Source organism: Carassius auratus, chromosome 26 (genome assembly GCF_003368295.1).
Source record: "Carassius auratus strain Wakin chromosome 26, ASM336829v1, whole genome shotgun sequence".
Lineage (NCBI taxonomy): Eukaryota > Metazoa > Chordata > Actinopteri > Cypriniformes > Cyprinidae > Carassius > Carassius auratus.
In genome coordinates this window covers 17,158,333-17,178,183 of record NC_039268.1, presented here as the reverse complement: position 1 = coordinate 17,178,183, position 19,851 = coordinate 17,158,333, and the positions used below count along the sequence as shown (strand labels likewise).

At 35.4% G+C, this 19,851-nt stretch overlaps 2 protein-coding genes across 3 annotated transcripts; both read left to right on the top strand.

Moving 5' to 3' along the window:
* Window positions 1–10,112: 10,112 nt before the first annotated feature.
* On the top strand, window positions 10,113–14,997 carry eif3f (eukaryotic translation initiation factor 3, subunit F). The gene is made up of 8 exons (XM_026204544.1): window positions 10,113–10,270; window positions 10,454–10,524; window positions 10,827–10,906; window positions 11,781–11,918; window positions 12,013–12,104; window positions 12,274–12,410; window positions 14,367–14,480; window positions 14,880–14,997. Exons 1-8 carry the CDS (start codon window positions 10,159–10,161, stop codon window positions 14,955–14,957), a joined length of 822 nt encoding a protein of 273 aa, XP_026060329.1. The 5' UTR covers window positions 10,113–10,158; the 3' UTR covers window positions 14,958–14,997.
* Window positions 14,998–15,099: 102 nt separating this feature from the next.
* Window positions 15,100–19,624, top strand: LOC113044495 (palmitoyltransferase ZDHHC3). Of its 2 annotated transcripts, none has more exons than XM_026204543.1 (9): window positions 15,100–15,399; window positions 16,132–16,220; window positions 16,342–16,415; window positions 16,595–16,698; window positions 16,863–16,924; window positions 17,225–17,345; window positions 17,474–17,546; window positions 17,941–18,085; window positions 18,738–19,624. In XM_026204543.1, the coding sequence occupies exons 1-9, from the start codon at window positions 15,275–15,277 to the stop codon at window positions 18,827–18,829; spliced, it is 885 nt and encodes a 294-aa protein (XP_026060328.1). In that variant the 5' UTR covers window positions 15,100–15,274; the 3' UTR covers window positions 18,830–19,624. The 2 variants fall into 2 exon arrangements, with proteins under 2 accessions (XP_026060328.1, XP_026060327.1); XM_026204542.1 differs by having other exon boundaries at window positions 16,586–16,698.
* The last annotated feature ends 227 nt before the right edge of the window (window positions 19,625–19,851 follow it).

Genomic DNA, 19,851 nt, shown 5'->3' with positions numbered 1-19,851 from the left:
CATATAGTACGCACACATATATTATGTAAACAAACACTTTTATTTGGGATGCGATCTATCTATCTATCTATCTATCTATCTATCTATCTATCTATCTATCTATCTATCTATCTATCTATCTATATATATATATATATATATATATATATATATATATATATATATATATATATATATATATATATATATTTAAGATGCTGAAAATTCAGCTTTGTCATCACAGGCATTTGAAATACACTCAAATTTTTAAATTACAATAATATCTTGCAATATTACTTTTTATTTTGATAATCCTTGGTGAGCTTTAGATACTTTTTTCCCAAAACTTTAAAAGTCTTACTGCCCATCAAACTTTTAAACAAAGTGTACTTATAATTTATATTTCAACAGCACATGCAAGTCAAGTTTAATACTTGAACTAGAGTTTTTTTTTTTTTTTTTTTAAATCTTCAATGGGAAATTGATAGTTTATTCAATGTATTATGCATTGTAATGAACTTTGATGCCAAAGTTAATATGTAATGAGGTGCAGGAGATTTGTTCGGCAGGTGTTGGGTTGACAGTAGAGAGAGGGGGTTGTGTGTGCAGACATGGTTTGTCAGTGCTGGGTCACTGAACGAGCACGACTGCAGCAGCCTAAAGGCAAACCACCCTTAGTCACCCTGGCAGACACACACACAATCACTCTTACGCAAACATGCTTGTGCACACACAGATTTGGATTTACAAATGTGCAAACATGCACACATGTATGTGTACACACACAGCGCTGTCGCCTGGCTGACATTGTATTCAGATAAAAAAAAAATACATAATCCTCTGGCTTTGTCCTGCTGACAGAGAGTTAAGAGTTGAAGAGATACATCAGGACTCATGCTCAGTGCATCAGTGCATGCTCTCTGCTTCAAACACAACAGATATAGTAGGCTAGAACTGAATATAATATAATTTTTGTATAATTGATTTACCAAAACAGGTGCTAAACTTGGCATGCAATTAAACCATGTGGTGGTGTTTTTAAATTACATTATGTGGGAAATTAAATCTTTATTGAATTTAAACGTTAGTACTGTTTGTTCTATTTGTCTTTATGAACTGTCACCAAAATCCTAAAGCACCCAACAAATGGTTGAAAATGACAATTTAACAGTGTTTTTTCATTGTTTCGCTTTGGTTTTGTGTCCATTTCACACTTCAAAGACAAGCAAATAATGTCTAGTAATGTTTTGTTCTCTCTATGAAAACAAAGTCAGCAAATAATGGCTGAATATTTAAGCCCTTTCCCAAAGGTAGTGTACTGTGTCCAACATGAAACCACAGAAAACTTCCTGCAGAAGTAATGAAACAGCTTATACTGAGTATTAAATAAACACAGTGGCATGCGAAAGTTTGGGAAACCCTTGCAGAATCTGTGAATAATTTACAGTTTAACTGTTCAGAACAAACAAGGGACTCATGCACAACTATCACAAAACAGAAAGACAGTCGTGGATCATCCAGGTAACAGCACACAGTATTAAGAACTAAGGGTTCCCAAACTTTAGAATGGGGTTATTTTAATAATTTCAGCAATTTGTTGTGTTGTGGACTATATGCAAACATCTTTTATGTAAAATATCTTACTTATGACAGTAGGCTACTAAATAAACTAAATACATGCATTTAGCATGATCTCTCTTAATTTTTGAAAATTATGTATAGTATAGTATAGTATAGTATATACCAGATGTATAGTAATAATAATATGAATATTGCTTGGTATAATATTAATATTATATATAACAATATTAATTGTAAGATCCCTATGCTCCCCAATGCTGTATTTATTTAAACAAGAATAAAATGGTAAATAGCAATAATGTGAATTATATTACAATTCTTTATATATATATATATATATATATATATATATATATATATATATATATATATATATATATATATATATATATATATATATATATATATATATATATATTAGGGGTGTAACGGTTCACAAAATTCACGGTTCGGTTCGATACGATACACTCATGTCACAGTTCGGTTCGATACGGTTCGGTACGTTTTAGATACAGCAAAATGTAAAAACATCTCAACTTTTCAGAATGCCGCAAGCGCACCGCGGGTCATGTGACAAGAACTAACCAATCAGCTTCATCCTTTCCCGTAACAATGTTGAAAGCTCAGTCAAGATGAAGGAACAGCTGATCATAGTTGTATATGGATTGCAATTTTGAAATAAATTTAGCAAGCGATTTTTAGAGCTGCAAATCCATTTATCCTTTGCTGAAATTTCCGCGTCTCATGGAGAGAGCACGTCAGGGTTGCTTAGCAAAGACAGACGCCTCAGGGGCACTTCTGCCCGAGCGCTTTGGAAAGGAGGAGAAAGCGGCGCGACTAGCGTTTTCCACACGTTTTTAGGCGCGATATGTGAACGGCCCCTAAGGCGCTCGCTCACTCAGTATGCGATGAAGGCTCGTTGCAAAATGTCTAATGCATTTAACATACCAGAAATAGAAGATCCTCCAATAACCAACAGGTCTTGTTTGAGTGCACTTTGGATTCCCTGTAAGCTATAGTGGTGATGACAGAATGAATGGTAAATAGTAAGGTCTCATATCCGCGGCTATAATGTAAATCTAACGTAAATGAAGCTTACCAATCGCTGCGGTGATGTCTTTTGCCCTGTTTGAATCCATTGGAAATGTTGGTCTAAATGCTGCGGGGATAGTTTGTTGCGTGTATGTTTCTCCTTTTTTTTAGTCTTTTCCCAGATACTGACACAATAAGGTGATGTCGGCGTAAATTAGTTGAAAAGTTTCAAGTATTCCCGCTGGTGTTTTTTTTTTTTTTTTTTTTTTTTTGTATTCCCACTGTTGTACCCTATTGTCATGTAGCAGATGCAACATACTTTTGTTTTTTTATCCACCACTCTCTTGCCATCACCATTATAGCTTAAAGGGAATCCAAAGTGCACCCAAACACCAGACCTGTTGCTTATTGGAGGATCTTCTATTTCTGGTCTGTTAAACGCATTGGCGCGTGCTGAGTGAGCGAGCGCCTGACTGAGTAGCCTAACATAAACATATAAGTTGGTGTTTTTTTCGTCTTCGGGGGTGTCAGGGGCGTTGCCTGTTACGTCTTTTGAGTTATTGGGCTACCTTGTTGAACGCATATCTTTATATTTCTCTTTTTTTTTTTCAAATATAATTAATTCGTCCAAAGAACCGTTCGGTATACATAATGCGTACTGCGTACCGAACCGAAAGCCTCTTACCGAACGGTTCAATACGAATACGTGTATCATTACACCCCTAATATATATATATATATATATATATATATATATATATATATATATATATATATATAACTTATTTATTTTTTCTTTAATATATATTTAACATTAAATTTAGTCCTGTTGAATTTTCAGTAGCCATTACTCCAGTCTTCAGTGTCAAGTGATCATTTAGACATCATTCTCACCATATATATATATATATATATATATATATATATATATATATATATATATATATATATATATATAATTTTTTTTTTAGAAAATATTTTTTTTTGCATTTGGCACTGCTTTTTGATTTCCACCATAATGATAAGACTCATCCTGTAGCACGTAAGTCCCCCACTGTCTGCTGGGAATTGCATGTTGCTTACAGTAATTGTTTACCTGTATCCTTATGAAGGTCATCACCAGCAGGCAGGATGATGAGTCATAAAGCCATCCCTACAGGATCCAGCATGGGAAAAACATGACAGTCGTAAGCATCATCTCAGGCGCTCCAGTGTCTTCCAGTCATTATGTGGAAACACCCCTACGTTTCCTTGTCTTCTGGTGTTAACTAGCAGATGGTGAATCACTGTTGTATAACAATTTAATACTGATTGTGAAAGTTTTGTCAGTTTTTCATTAACATTCACTACCGAATAAAAGTTTGGGGTCTGTGAGATTGTTCTCCTGCTCACCAAGGCTGCATTTATTTGATCAAAAATATAGTAAAAACTGCAAAATTATAATTTAAACTTGAATGTATATTAAAAAGTAGTTTATTCCTGTGACGGCCAAGCTGAATTTTCAGCATCGTAACTCCAGTCTTCAGTGTCACGTGATTCTTGATCCAAGTAATCATGTTAATATGCTGATTTGATGCTAAAGAAACACTTTTATTGTTATTCATTTCTAAAAACAGTCGGGTTGCTTAAATGTTTCGTGATTATATGTTTTCTTCAAGAATCTTTGATGACTAAAAAGTTCAAATATTAAAATATTTTTTTGTAACAATTTACAATTCTATGTTAAAATAATGCAGTCTCTTGCTTAATAAAACAATTAATTTAATAATAAAAAAAAACCTTACTGATAGTTCAAATTGGTAAAAAAAAAAAAAAATAATAATAATTCCTTTACTCACGAATGCCTCTTATTTATCCCACTTATCACAATTCAGTTCCACACCATGTTTTTAAGTTGCTTACACAAAATGAGTCATATGACAGAAATAAAATATATAGGTGTCTTTACACAGCTGATTGCTCTATGCCTGCTCAAAATTCACCTAAATGACACTTTGGAAGTGCTTCTGTGCCACCTTTGCAAATTTGCCAGTAGTTTGAACAATATTTAATGCATATGAGAGTTCAGCATTTCCCTTTTGCCAGAGTTTTAAAACATAATATATAATAATGTATCTGAGTGACTTTAGCTTTCATTGCATTTTTTGTTTGTATCCACAGCACTTTATACTAACCCACCTTGTGTGTACACCTGCTCTAGTCTATTCAACAGAGGGTGACCGCAGTGGACTGAAGTGTGCCATCTGTCCTCTGGACAGATGGAATAAATGCCTCCAGAGGCACTATCGTACAATCCGCATTGCTGGGAAGGGCAGCAAAGCGAAGCTTTTCTTGGAAGCTTGTACAACAGATTCTCCGGGGTAATGCTACAAGATGGCAGATGGCCACTACCAATGCTGATGGCAAGAAAACAGACTGAAGTGAATCTTTGGGAGGTTGTGTTGTTTCTCCTTCATTAAATCTTAATTTGTTTGCAGATGAACAGATTGGGGACTCCAAGATGCATCCATCTAAAACAGTTCACTTTTATTGGAAATAAAAATTAAACTATTGAGCTCAAGAAATGACACAGTTCAACTTGCCCTGGAGCATAAGCATTTATCTCTAAACTACAGCTTCAACTGAAATATTGAATTTTTAACATGAATCATCACTTAAACTTTTTTAATCTCGACCTGGCTGGAAACTCAACGAACACTCATAAATTAAGCAGTTATGTGGACCCACAAAATGAAACCTTTGCTCTGTGATCTCTGTGACTCATACATGTACACGTTTTAAGGATCATTGTCCTTTTCCCACACTCATAAAGACCAAGGGATTTTTTAGGGGCAATGACACGGCACTCATGTTCCTATACATTTTTAACAATCAAAAACTTTTCAAATACATTTCAGACTTGAATATGACTACTTCTTTCAGACTACTGTATCATGAACATGTTTTACATTTATTAAATTATTTAATTTTTAATATGACATGACATTCACTTGCATGGATTTATGTTTTCAGTTAAATGCATTCCATCAACAGATTTATCTGTTCTATGATGAATATGCTTGATATTTCTGAATCAAATCAGACATTTATTTTGTGTTTTCATCGTGGCTTGAAGTATTTTGTGACAAGAACACTGTAAAACAGGAAACAATATTTCAGATGAATGTAATTTGGCACAATATCTCACCCAACAAGGAACATTCTCAGAAATGTGGCTAACATTCAAGGTTACATTTTTAGCAGACCAGTAGTGATTAAAAAAACCCACATCTAGTCTACAACAACCACAAAATCTACCTGCTCAAATATTCACATCTGTCATTACTTAGGTAAAGCTAAAGATAAGCATTCAGCTAATGAAGCAGTCGAGCATGATGAGAACACTGGCTTTAAACAAGATAACAGTAAAACGGTCTGATATGGATTTTGACCAGCTGGACTTCTTATTATTCTATCATTTGTTTGGATGCTGGTCTCTGCAAAACACATCTTTGCATAATTTACTATGATACTTTCCCTAGACACTTGGTGGATGTATCAGTAGGCGGTCTGCGATGGCCTTATTATTATACTAATCAAAAGCTGCAAGCCTTCCCTGCTTAGTAAATAAGACTGTGCGACCAAATTCGCTCACTCATCAGTGTTGTCCTTGAGAGCAGGGGAAATTTTTAAGTGGCTATGCATCCTTCAGTAGTTCTCCTATGGAGAGAATATACGTTTGTTGTGGCCTGAGAGGGAGACGGCAATTTGTTCCACTGAATCAATGTGCCAATAAGAGCTAAGGCACTGATCTAAAGCATGAATGAGACATTCAGTGCCATTAAAAATACATTAGGGGCCAATCTGTGAACCAGCAGGGATTTGCTGGACTGTCTCTAGGCTGCCAATAAGAGCCTGTATAGTAGAGGTATAGCTAGGCACTTAGTGCATGAAACTGAAAATCAATAATTTGCTCTGACGTGAGTGACAATGACCATTCTTATCAGTTTTTTTTTAGCTTGGTGATCGGCAGATTGCCCTTTTCAGGCTTACAGTGGTTATAGTGATAACAGTGCAATGCATTTATAAAGTGATGTTTATTGCGTACATCAAAAATGTTCCAAGGTGATTTCTGCAGCGTAACTGTTACAACATGGGATGTACTTCCTGTAAGCTTGCTGATCGCAAGTTGGTGAGTGTCTTAATCACCAACACAAAAGCAGCAGTCCATATTTTGCATTGACACTCACATGACAAATGATTTAGGATTTCCTTTGAAACTATTTTCATTTGGAAACAAGAGGGAGAGTATGATGACAGAATTTTAGTTTTGAGTGAACTATTGCTTTAACAAATGCACGTCTCCAATATCTTTGACTTTTGAAAGTTTGATCAGTTATACTCTCAAAATCACAGTATGGAGGTGGATGTCTGTTTAGGGTCAGTTGCCCTTTATTAGCTATGCATTTTGTCCGTCCTAGACTGTGATGTTTAACACACACTTAACTTTCAACACACGTTTGCCACTATTATGCCTCTCAGACATTAAGAGGATGACTCAGCTAAATGAGAACAGTATGCAGTGAAGCACATTAATAGACACCAACACTGTTTTGTGTGAAAAGAGGTGTGAAGTGTGTATGCGCTATATAGAGTTTCTTGTTTTTCATTTATATTGCACTGGGAACATATTTTCCAAAAGTAATTATTTTCTTTCTGTGTAAAACTTTACTAATCAGTAAAACAACTGTAATGTGAAAATAAATAATTGGAAAAAGACTAAATATATTTTAACAAAGTATTGATATCCTGCATCCGTGAAGGATACAAGAACACATTCTAAAATAAATTGCATATTTTATACAAAATTTGTAAAGAGATTTATGCTGTGATCTGTTGAATTAATGACAATATAGCCTACAGCCTAATAAATGTTTACAAGATAATAAATTGTGTTAGAAGTATGCAGCAAAGACGTCAATAGCTGAGAGATGAAAATTGGAGTTTCTGTGTTTCTGCTACTTAAAAAAGTTTTTAAAACCTTTTGGAAATGAGCTGAGCTGTGATGTGTGAAATCTGGAGACAGATAATTGGATCAGCAGTCATCAGACTGACATAATTCTGCGTGATTTATCAGATCCCACAAGAACTCATATATCTGAGACATGATATGACCCAAAGTAGCTGAAACTAACAGGCAGCTGACAAGGCGAAATGACACTCTGTTAAATTCAGGATAGAAGAAACAGATGAGTTAAGGACTGGAGTTTGAAACAGGGACTATAAAATAAAAAGATCGATAATTATGAGGCATTTCAGCCCTTAAAAATGAAAAGATTAACCCTTAAGGAACATGCTAAAAAATAATTGCCAAAATTCTCCAGATCAAGGTCAATCAGGTATTAAAAATGTTTTCAACCACCAAACAAAATCACTTCTTATTTGAATTTAGGGCTAAAATTTAAAAAAGGGACTAAATGTTTAAATGATATGCAAGATGATGTCCCTAGGTGACGTCAGCAAATAGTGAGCTAAACTAACCATGAAATGAACCAGTGTGACTGGCAGGTATTAACCAACAGCTCAGCAAGTTAGATTTTAAGTTTTACATTATGTACTTTTCTGTATGAGTGATTTGACACTGCTTTGGGGAATTAACACATTCGTTTTATTCCATTGACATTTGACTGCCCAGAGGCAGCAAAATTTGCATAGCTTCATATTGAAAGTTGCCGTAAGCCATTTATGCCCCACTGATGGCAAAAAAAAAAAAAAAAAAAAAAAAACTTCTGCTAGGAGTCCCGCCCCAAACTTACACTATTGGCAGAGCCTCCTCTAAGATTTCTGATTGGCTAATATGTGTGGCTGCAGTCACAGAGACAAGGGTCCTGTTTCACAAAGGAGGTTCAAACTCTGAGTAAAAAAAATGAACTCTGAGTTGACTTACCCTGAGATTGAAAACTCTGGGTTTTTGGTTTAAGAACAGCTGACTTGAGTTCATTCTACGCTGATTATAAAAAGTCATGATCAATGGAGCGCCTACATTATGATCACCAGTCACCACATATGTCCGAGTCAATGCATACGTTTAATTCTTAATCACTGTTATGATATAAGAGGTTAAACTGGCATTCTTGACCTAATAATCATTTTCATTAGCCTGACTTCGTCATACTCATATTCTAGGTCCAAAAAATGTTGTGGGCGGGGTTCGGGCTGGCACCCAGGCTACATTTTCATGGTATTTCCAGAAAAATAAAAATAATAATGTGGCTGCGATTAAAATGAAGTATAAAAACGTATTCAGTCAGGTAAAGCTTTATAAACATAAAAGGTTCAAGGGTATAGGCTACATGACTTTACAAACATTTGACATTAAATAAATAAAAATCAGTGTGCAGAAGTTTTTTTTTTTGTTTTTTTCACATAGTATAACGCTCTTTTCACACAATTAAGCAAGCGTTCTCTAATCCATGAATGAAATTAACATTTGACTTCCACTCAGCCAAAAGTGAGAAGCCAGAGGCTTACAAAATGTGGGGAGGACCTGCACCAGCACCACTGACAGATGAAGAAAGATAGCCACAGATGAATATAGAGATGAATATACTGTAGGACCTCCTACTGACATACAGTAATCAGCTGGATTTTTGAAAGGTGCAATGATGGTAATCCGCATGGGTGTTATCAATGCAATATCAACCACATCAGAGGGTCCTAAAGGAAATTTTTGTCACTTTAAAATTTTTTTTTTTATAAACAATTAGGTATAATGAATGAGGCTTCTAAAAATATATAATGTATACAAAATATTATATGTATTTTTATTCATAAAAACCATCATAGTCATTATTACAGACATTATCATTACATACACCTTTAACCCCCTTTGAAACCGATCCATTAAGAAAAATAACAAAATACTTTTTGTTTTGAATTTCTCAAAATAATGAACTTTCGCCACCTGCTGGGCATGTTGTACAGTCAAGCATCAACCACCACCTCACTGACAGACTAGCTGAATGTAAAAACCCTTTAAACTGAATGGGTTGTGAAGAATTATAAATAGAGACTCACCTTTATCAGACTAATTTAATCTAACCATGTATGTAGTTTGTAGTCAAACATTACATAAATACAGTGGCAACTGACGTTGTTTTTACACATTTTCACATTCTTCACCTGTCACGTTTTCTCTTCCTTTCAATAGTTTGAAGTGAATTCGATGCTGAGTTCAATGTACCATTGTCTTAGTATTTGATCGTTGCCTCTTTCGCAGCGACAACAACCCTTATGCTGACCTGAACTTAGCAAGTTTGTGCTAAACCACATGATCCATATCATGCAACATCTTGTGCTTCACTGCAGTCAGTGACCTCTGAAGAAGTTCACATGATAATCATTGTGTGTTTGATTTGTGACCTACAAATAGAGGACATTTTCTTGAAATTGAAGAACATTCTGTTTATTTCTATAAATAATGTGGCCTCAGACATCCGCTAGGGGGCAGCAGCACGAAACCCATGGAGAAATGTTTCTCTCTCTTCTTCTTTGTTTATCATCATACTTCACTTCCTCTACGAAATCATGGCGGTCCACGGCCCAGTCGTGAAAATCCACCCGGTGGTTTTGGCATCGATTGTGGACTCATACGAGCGACGGAATGAGGGAGCGACTCGTGTGATCGGAACATTACTCGGTGGGTCCTTTACTTTCTCTGAGTGAAGTCCGAGACAGTCGCGTTTAAGTAAGAGAACACAAGCTGGTTTTGTCTTTCGAAGCATGTGTTGTAGTCGAGCAGATGGCCGGAGAGGATGAGAATGCGCATCTGCACTGAACATAAAGAGCACCACTTAACTGGTTTAATTTGTGTGTCACACAGGAACAACAGACAAACATTCAGTTGAAGTCACAAACTGCTTCTCTGTTCCTCACAATGAGTCTGAAGATGAGGTGAGACAAACAGCATCAGCTCATTCTCCCGCTTAAGTACTATGATGTATTCTTGGTATACCATGGTATCTGTGGTATATGCCTTTTACCTGTATGACTTTACACTTACTAAATATTTCTAGAAATGATCATGGGACTACCAGTTTTTTGGATGATGTACTATCAAATTATTGGATGTGCTTTTGAGTTCCATCTTGTAAATATCACAGTACGTTACATGAATTTCAAAAACCATCCATCAAAGACCGAGTGAACAATACACAAAAGTGACCCGATTTTTGTTTACAATGTTTATATCATAGGTGGCTGTTGACATGGAGTTCGCCAAGAACATGTACGAGCTCCATAAGAAGGTTTCACCAAGTGAAGTCATCATTGGATGGTATGCTGAAAATAGAAATGTGCTAAGCGTTCTAAACTAATATGTTGATGTATTTTTGTTTCTTACAAAGATGCAGCTTTCCACTTCACAAGATGTTAAAGGGTTATTTTATCCAAAAATGAAAATAATGTCATTAATGACTCACCCTCATGTCGTTCCAAACCCTTAAGACCTCCGCTCATCTTTGGAACACAGTTTAAGATAAACTGTGTGCATTGATGCTGCTGATGTGTTATCTTTGTTATTAGGTGTGCCAGAAAACACGTCAGCAGCGTCACTGCAGTGTTGTGAACGCGCTGACAATAGACCCGGAAGAGATGGCAATGCTGAATAGAGTTGTAATTTTTTGACTTAAATGTATTTTGATGCTTCAACAAATTCTAACTGACCCTGTGATGTCACATGGACTACTTTGATGATGTTTTTATTACCTTTCTGGACATGGACAGTATACCGTACATACATTTTCAATGGAGGGACAGAAAGCTCTCGGACTAAATCTAAAATATCTTAAACTGTGTTCCAAAGATGAACGGAGGTCTTACGGGTTTACAACGAAATGAGGGTGAGTCATTAATGACATCATTTACATTTTTGGATGAACTAACCCTTTCAGTGATGGGCTGGAGACATGTGGATTACTTGAGGCTTATTTGGATGTTAATATCTGCTGTTAAGACCCTCGTTCTGATGGCACCCATTCACTGCAAAGTGAAAATGAAAGTGATTTAATGCAAAATTTCACTAAATCTGTTCCAGTGAAGAAACAAACTTATCTACATCTCGGATGGTCTGTTTGAGTGAATAAATTTTTATTTTTGGTGGAAAATGCTTGTGAAATGCAAACATAATGAGCACAATCTTTGTTTTGCAGGTATGCTACAGGATATGACATCACAGAGCACTCTGTTCTGATCCACGAGTACTACAGCCGAGAGGCTCCGAACCCCATTCACCTGACTGTGGACACAGCACTACAGAGCAACAAAATGAACATCCGTGCATATGTCAGGTAAGATCACCTAAACAAAGGTAGATTATTTCTTGCTGCTGATCTGCTCTCCTCTGCCGCACTAGCAATGTTTGTTTGTTGATTGTGTTGTTAGTTCCCAGATGGGCGTTCCAGGCAAGACAGTTGGTGTCATGTTCACCCCATTGACAGTCAAGTATGTTTACTACGACACCGAGCGCATTGGAGGTCAGACTTTTTTCCACTTTTATACATTGTGGATTATTCATTCTAAATTGAATGGCACTACTGGTATACACAATATCTTGGATTGGAATGTTGTGACAGTTGGATATTTTAAAAATAGCATTTTCTTTTGAGCACATTCTTATAATGGGTTGATCACCTCTCTCTATAGTTGAACTTCTACAGAGGACTCGTGCATCTCCCAGTCGTACCAATGGACTGACCACAGACCTGGCCCAGGTGGCCGGTGCAGCCGGACGCGTACAAGAAATGCTGTCCACAGTGATCTCGTATATAGAAGATGTACTGGTGAGTGTCTCTTTGGGACCTATTTGGTTTAAGAGGTAATTTATCCAAATTTCTATCCAAAGAGTTGCTATTTTTCATACTTTATTAATTGCTGTGCTGCACAGAAGACTTTCACAGAACCGGAATTACTGACAAGATGTGCATGACAATCACATTCAATTAATCATGCAGTCCTTATATATATATATACACACACATGTACCCACATGAGGCTTAGCCCGGGCCAGTGATTGAATTTTTTTACTTGCTCTGTCACAAAAAAATTAAATAGCTGTTATCATTGTTTTTAACCCATGTTATCTTTAATTCTAATAAATAACTTACATGACTCTAAACATTTAGATACAGATTACCGTATTTTTCGGGCTATAAGTCGCACCTAAGTATAAGTCGCATCATTCCAAAAATACGTTATGACGAGGAAGAAAACATGTATAAGTCGCACTAGACTATAAGTCGCATTTATTTAGAACCAGGAACCAAGAGAAAACATTACCGTCTATAGCCGTGAGAGGGCGCTATATGCTGCTCATTGTAGACTACAGGAGCGCTGAGCAGCATTAGTGCACCTCTTGCGGCTGTAGACGGTAATGTTTTCTGTTGGTTCTTGTCAAATTAATTTTGATAAGTCGCACCTGACTATAAGTCTCAGGACCAGCCAAACCATGAAAAAAAAGTGCGACTTATAGTCCGGAAAATACGGTTAGTTTACAATTCTCGATTCCCATTTTGATACGCCAGCAAAGACTACTAACTAGGGATATGCCGGTATCAAATTTTCCTGTTATTAATTGCTAATGATTTTATAACGTTAAACTGTATTATCACAGTATTTAAATTTAGTTTAAAAAAAGTCATAATACAGTATAACAGTTTTAATAACTTTTTTTTTTCTTTGAAGATTTAAATGCAATAAAACAATACAGAAAAATATGTAAAGTTTTACACAGATTAAAGTGCCATATAATTATAAAGACCAATGGGTATCACTTTACAATAAGATCACATTCGTTAACCATTAACATTCGCAATGAGCAGTAGCTACATTTGCTACAGAAGTTATTCATTTTCATTAAAAGAACTTAAATACTAAATCTTAGTTCATGTAATCTTATTAAATAACACAGCTGCAACTTTCAATTTTAACATGTTGTTTAATATTGGAATACCTAAGATTAATGATAGTTCAGAATAATTTTTCACTGGCTGTTTGTTAACTAATGAATTAACAAATGTTAACAGTAATGAAGCCCTAATGTAAAGTTTGAATGAACAATAATCAAAACACTTTCAAACAATATCTAGGGCATGCTGTAGTCCAGATAAAAGTTTGAAAATAAATAGCCAATTAAGTCTTAATATTTAAGTATTTGGCGCTGTGATGAACACCACACTGAATGCATAAATCTGAATGGATATTTAAATTATTAAAATATGTTTTAGAAAGTAGCGCAGCTGCTTTATTTATGGGGTTTCCAGGGTAAGGGCTGCATTTTCTGAAGTTTAGCGCCATCTGTTGTCAGAGAGTGAATGTGCTTTCATTCAGCACTTCTCTCAGGTGTTTCCCCCATGTGCTTCTCATGCATGCTTGTTTACATCAGAGCAACACATGCTCTTCCAAGCAGCATACAGCATTGTTGTGGATTTTGACCAGTTGATGGGAATAGTATTCTTAATGTATTCCAAATTCTGAATAATTTGTAATATATATAATTATTCACGCCATTTAGAGGAGCCCACGATAACAATATTTTGGATCTATACATTTTATAAAGTAAATATAGATAAATAATTGTTAAAACTCGCCAGTAACTCGCCAAGACAGCTATTTTGACATACTTTTAATGTGAATTCATATTAAATAAGGTATTTTATGGGAAATGCAAGACTCCCTAAGAGTTCAACACTCCTCTTGTAGGATGATCTCACAAAATACATTTTCTGTTTATTTTCTAGTCTGGTAAAGTGGTGGCAGATAACAGTGTTGGTCGTTTCCTGATGGATCTTGTGAACAAAGTGCCCAAGATCTCAGCAGAAGACTTTGAGAGCATGCTGAACTCCAACATTAATGTAAGTGACCTGTACAGTAATACTGTAAACTGCATGTTTTACATGCTTTCAGGGTTCCCACAGTCATAAAAAATATAAGTTTTCTGTTCTACAATATCTCAGTGGCTAGTTATTGCTCATATGTTAAATAAAGCATGTTAGCCATAGTGATGTGAGTGAATTGATTTTTGTGAGTGAATCGGTCAAAATAGTTTTTTGCACTCCTAAAACTTCAAAATCTTTAATGGTACCTTAGCCAGTCTTCCCCGAATCAAAATGTTTTATAAAAATCTTTATCTATAAAAATCACAAAAAAGCTGTAAAATATTAAACAGTAGAAACCCTGTAATGTCTCTCAGACTGAATCACAGCTGTGTTGTGGTGTTTTTGGACTGCTCATGCTCTTCTGTTTCTTTGCAGGATCTGCTGATGGTGACCTACCTTGCAAATCTCACTCAAGCTCAGATTGCGCTTAATGAGAAGCTAGTTGTTCTGTGATCAGAAAGTAAAATAAATAAAAACATATTTGTCCTTCCAACAACCTGTGTGATTTATTTGATTTTAAACATTGTGCTGCTTAGATGTCTTATGAGATTGTGACAGCATTGTTTTAAACAAAAAAAATTAAAGGTATTCGAAAGTTTGTGCTAGATTTTTAACTATATATCATGTTTTGACGAGTAGTATTATCAGACACCAGACAAAAACACAACCGTTCACAGGTGGTCAGGACTAATGAAAGCGGACGACAGACACGACGAGACACGTAACGCTGGTCCTTTTATGACGTCATCAGGAAGACCGCAGATGGAAAGATGGCTGTGTTTCGCTGTCGGCGAGACCCGTGCGGGTGTATTTGTCTCATCTTAACTTATTTCAGCGTCTTTTACGCCGACTATGTTGTGATTCAATATGTCCTGATCCCCGCGTATTCTGGAAGGTGAGTATCGTCTGAACGAAGCTTTAAAGAGTCAGCGTTTGGTTCACGTAAAAGCACCCATAATCTCATGAGACCGTCGCTTTATAATGGTTCCTTCCTTTTTAGAATCACCCATAGCAACAGCGTGATGACTGTTATCAGCGTTCTGGTGTGTTTTCCCGCGAACTGTGTTTACAGTGCGTTTAAACTGTTAACAACTGGTACCAGCATCGATGTCACTCTGCGGTAGAACAGCATTCAGCGTGCGTTTACTACACTTTCAGGCTGTTACACTGTGGTTATAAGGTTTCAGGGTATCCTGTGGAAGTACTGGGAAGTAAAAGGTGTTTATTTCATTCCGTTCTACATTAAACTGTAACGTCTCACAGCTTTTGGACATTAGCTTTTAAAATAGCAAACTCCTATATATTTATCAGGTTATCACGAAGAAGAGTTTTAAGGAAAAATAAATTGTAATCAAATTAATTTCTCTTAAGTATTAGCCAATTTCCAATTGTAGTGTTTTTTTTTTGTTTGTTTTTTTTTTTTTTTTGCTTGTGCTTTTGGTTTTATATTTTATGTTATTATTGCCAGTATGGAAACTCTATCACACATTTAATTGTTTGGGATTTATTGGTCATTTTCCTTAATTTAAGTCCTGTTAAGTAGCTGGCAACAAAATTAATACTGCATTGAATACATATGTGATATTCAAAATATTGTGTTGTATCTATTTTCTCTGTTTGTGTTTAGTGTATGGTGCACTCTCCATGGATCTGTGTTTAATATTATTTTATTACTGTTGCTGGCGTGCCATTCAAAAGCAGTGTTTTCTGATCCTGGTGAGTGCTCTTATTTCATGGAACAGTCTCGCTTCTCTCTGTGTTTCATATATTGTAGACTGGTTGTTTTTTTAACCCTATGAATTTGTACCATTTTTTATTATTATTATTATTATTACAGGTATGGTTCCTCTTCCTGAGACAGCCATTGACTTCTCAGACTTGAGGTCCCAGTCCAACCATCTGAATGACAGAGTGAGTGTTGCTGGTTTGTGTTCTCCTGTAACATTGTTAATAATGTAGTTATTATGTTGGTTTACTATATTGTTTTGCAGAGTATGGATAGTCTGTTTAGTAGCTTTGGATCTTATTTCCCAGTGCATTTGCTCTCTGACATGTCTTTAAATTTGTGTTGCTCTCATCGGGGCTGTGAGGGCTGGACAGTGTGCAGTCGCTGTGAGACGTATCGGCCTCCTCGGGCCCATCACTGCAGAGTTTGTCAGCGCTGCATTAGGAGAATGGACCATCACTGCCCATGGTGAACCTTTCATCATTTTCCATTAGCCAACATTGTCAAATTGAATATATTTTCATATAACCGGGTGTATTTAAAGTAGAATAAGAGTTTGCAATATAATTTTTGTTTTTGTTTTTGCAGTCTGTCTGATAAAAGTGTTTGCATATATTTTTGCTTTTTTATAGGATCAATAATTGTGTTGGAGAGCTCAATCAGAAATACTTCATTCAGTTCCTCTTCTACACAGGTAAGTTTTAAAAGGATAGTTGCTCATCTAAAAGCCACTTCAAACCTTTTGTATACCTTTTCTTCTGTTTCTGTGGAACACAAGAGATGATATTTTGAAGAATATTAGAAACCAAATAGTATCAGGGTTCCCTTTGACTTCCATTGTATTTTTATCCTTAGTATGGAAGTCAGTGGGACCCAAAACTGTTTGGAACAACATGAAATGATGATAGAATTTCCCGTGAAGAAATTCAGTGTTGGATTCCATGTTTTCCATTCCTCTCCTCTAATGCCATGTTGTTTCTGTCTGACGTTAAAGGCATGGCCAGCTTGTATTCCATGGCGCTGGTGGTGTCAGCATGGGTGTGGAGAATAAGGAGCGAAAGAGAGGGAGATGGAGATAAAGAAGGAGAAGAAGCTCCCAGCAAACATCTCATCGTGTAAGTCACCAATATAGGTCGTGTATATGTTTGTATAAGATATATGAAGATTACAATATTGTTTAAGAATAATTTTCTTTTGTTAGCTTTCACTTCACTCACACTTTTCTCGGTCACTTGTTATACAGGGCACATTATATTATTTTGCTGGTGGAGTCGATACTTTTTGGAGTTTTTGTCTTGGTGATATTTTATGACCAGGTATGCTTCAGCATTATATAGTTCCTAATTTTGGACTATATGCTAACATTATAATAAACAGCAATGCCATCATTATAATATTTTATATTGTCATTTTGCATTTATCTGTATTAATTAATTTAAACATATTTTGCCACCTTTACATTGCAGATGATGTGTTGTGTGTTTATCCTCATTGACAGCCGATATTATGAATACCGTGATTGATGCAAAGTGTCTTTTTAAACTAAAGTCTAAACTTAATCATGCATAAAACTTTTGCACTAGTCTTTTTTGGCTTTCTGAACACTCGTGTTTTGTTCTCATTTATGTAATTAACTGTTGAAATGTATTTATTTTTTGTTTGCATGCATTGATCTCTCCTCTTCTTCCTCTCTGTTGTTTTTGTCCCAAGCTGGTGTCCATTATAACAGATGAGACGCCCATTGAACAGATGAGGAACAGACTATTGAAAGATAAACCCAACACCACCCACCCAACACACATTGCACACACAAGAAAGCCCAAAATTGCATTGCTGAGGGAGGTTTTCGGACGTGGTGAGTTTAATGCTGTTTATTTACAGTGTCTGTTTTGGTCCTGCAAGCCTGTTGTTAGAATTGAATCATTGGTGCTGTTACAAATCCAAAGCATTGAGAAATATGCTTTGCATTATTCAAAACAAAACAAAAAAAGTGTATTTTATAGTCTTTTTAGTCTTTTAATTCTTTTATATTCACCAAGGCTGCATTTATTTGAGGAAAAAAATACAGTAAAATCAGTAATTTTGTGAAATATTACTATCATTTAAAATAACTGTTTTATATTTTAAGATGTTTTTATCCTTGTGATGCAAAGCTGCATTTTTAGCATCATTGCTTCCTTCTGTCACATCCTTCAGAAAACATTTGAATATGCTGATTAGCTGCTCAAGAAACAATTCTCATTAATATCAATGTTAAACTCCTATATCCCCTTCTTATTACTGTGAACACTATATATATTTTTTCATGATTCTTTGGTGAATAGAAAGTTCAGAATACATTTTATTTGAAACAGAAACTGTTTGAAACCTTATAAATGTCTTTACTGTACCTTTTGTAATTTAATGCGATCTTACTGAATAAAATGAATTCTTAAAAAAAAAAAGACATCACACTTTTTATAATGGCTGTGTACAGAATAATTGTTTTTCTGCTTTATATTTTACAGGTTCTATAATATGTTGGTTGTTCCCACTCCATTCCTCCCCACCTTCTGTTGGCGGCATCAGTTATTCAGCACTTCCTGATTACGATGTGTAACACTAAACAGTTTTCCATCGGTTCCTTTGAACGTTTCATCAGTATCTATCATGTGTAGGACATTGTGAATATTATGTTACCGAAGTGCAAATTTCAGCTATGATGACGGAAGAGTGCTGCTGTGTGAGTGTGACTTCTGCTTGCTGCTTCTCACACGCATACAAATATAAGGTACTTCTACAAACCTGGAACTTTTTCCATTCTCTGTTCATCTAAATTATTTTTCTTCATATAACCCAGGACATGTATTGTTTTTTTTTTTGTAATATTATTTATGCAGATTAGTCAGTTTTCTCTCGTTAGTATCTTGTTTGAAGTTGCTAAATCAGTATCTTAACCTGTAAGCAGTATATATTTTATAACATAACCACTGATTGGCTTTAAGGGACACGAGGACACACTCGCAAGGTCAGCTGTGTTGACTGTATTTCAGCTAAATGCAATAGGATGCACCATAACTCATTTTGGTATTATTGTGTGTGTTTGAGTACATGGACTGTACTCCATTTTACAAAAGGATTGTAAATAAAGATGTATTTTATAACTGTAATTTCTGACAAAAGTGGTTGCTGCATTTTCAGGGCACTGGACAACTTTTGTTGAAGTGATGGGTTTTGTTTTGTTTGAAATGTTAATGTTTTTGCTGTTTCATGGACAGCTTGAGGGATGTGTGTACATAACAGATGAACGTGTATATTGAGAATGTTTACATTGATATTTATTATAATTTATCTGTGGTTTGTTTGTGTCTAAATGCTGATCTGACTTATGTGAAGTAAAAGACATCTTTTCATATTCTGGCTTTTTTTACTTGAAAATTCCAAGTTTGAGTGGAAATAAACCAGTAGTGGTAAATATAGCCTACATTTCTTTCAGTTTTTATTATTCAGGAAATCTATCTACACACACACACACACACACACACTATATATATATATATATATATATATATATATATATATATATATATATATATATATATATATATATATATATATATATTTAATGTTATTATTTGTATT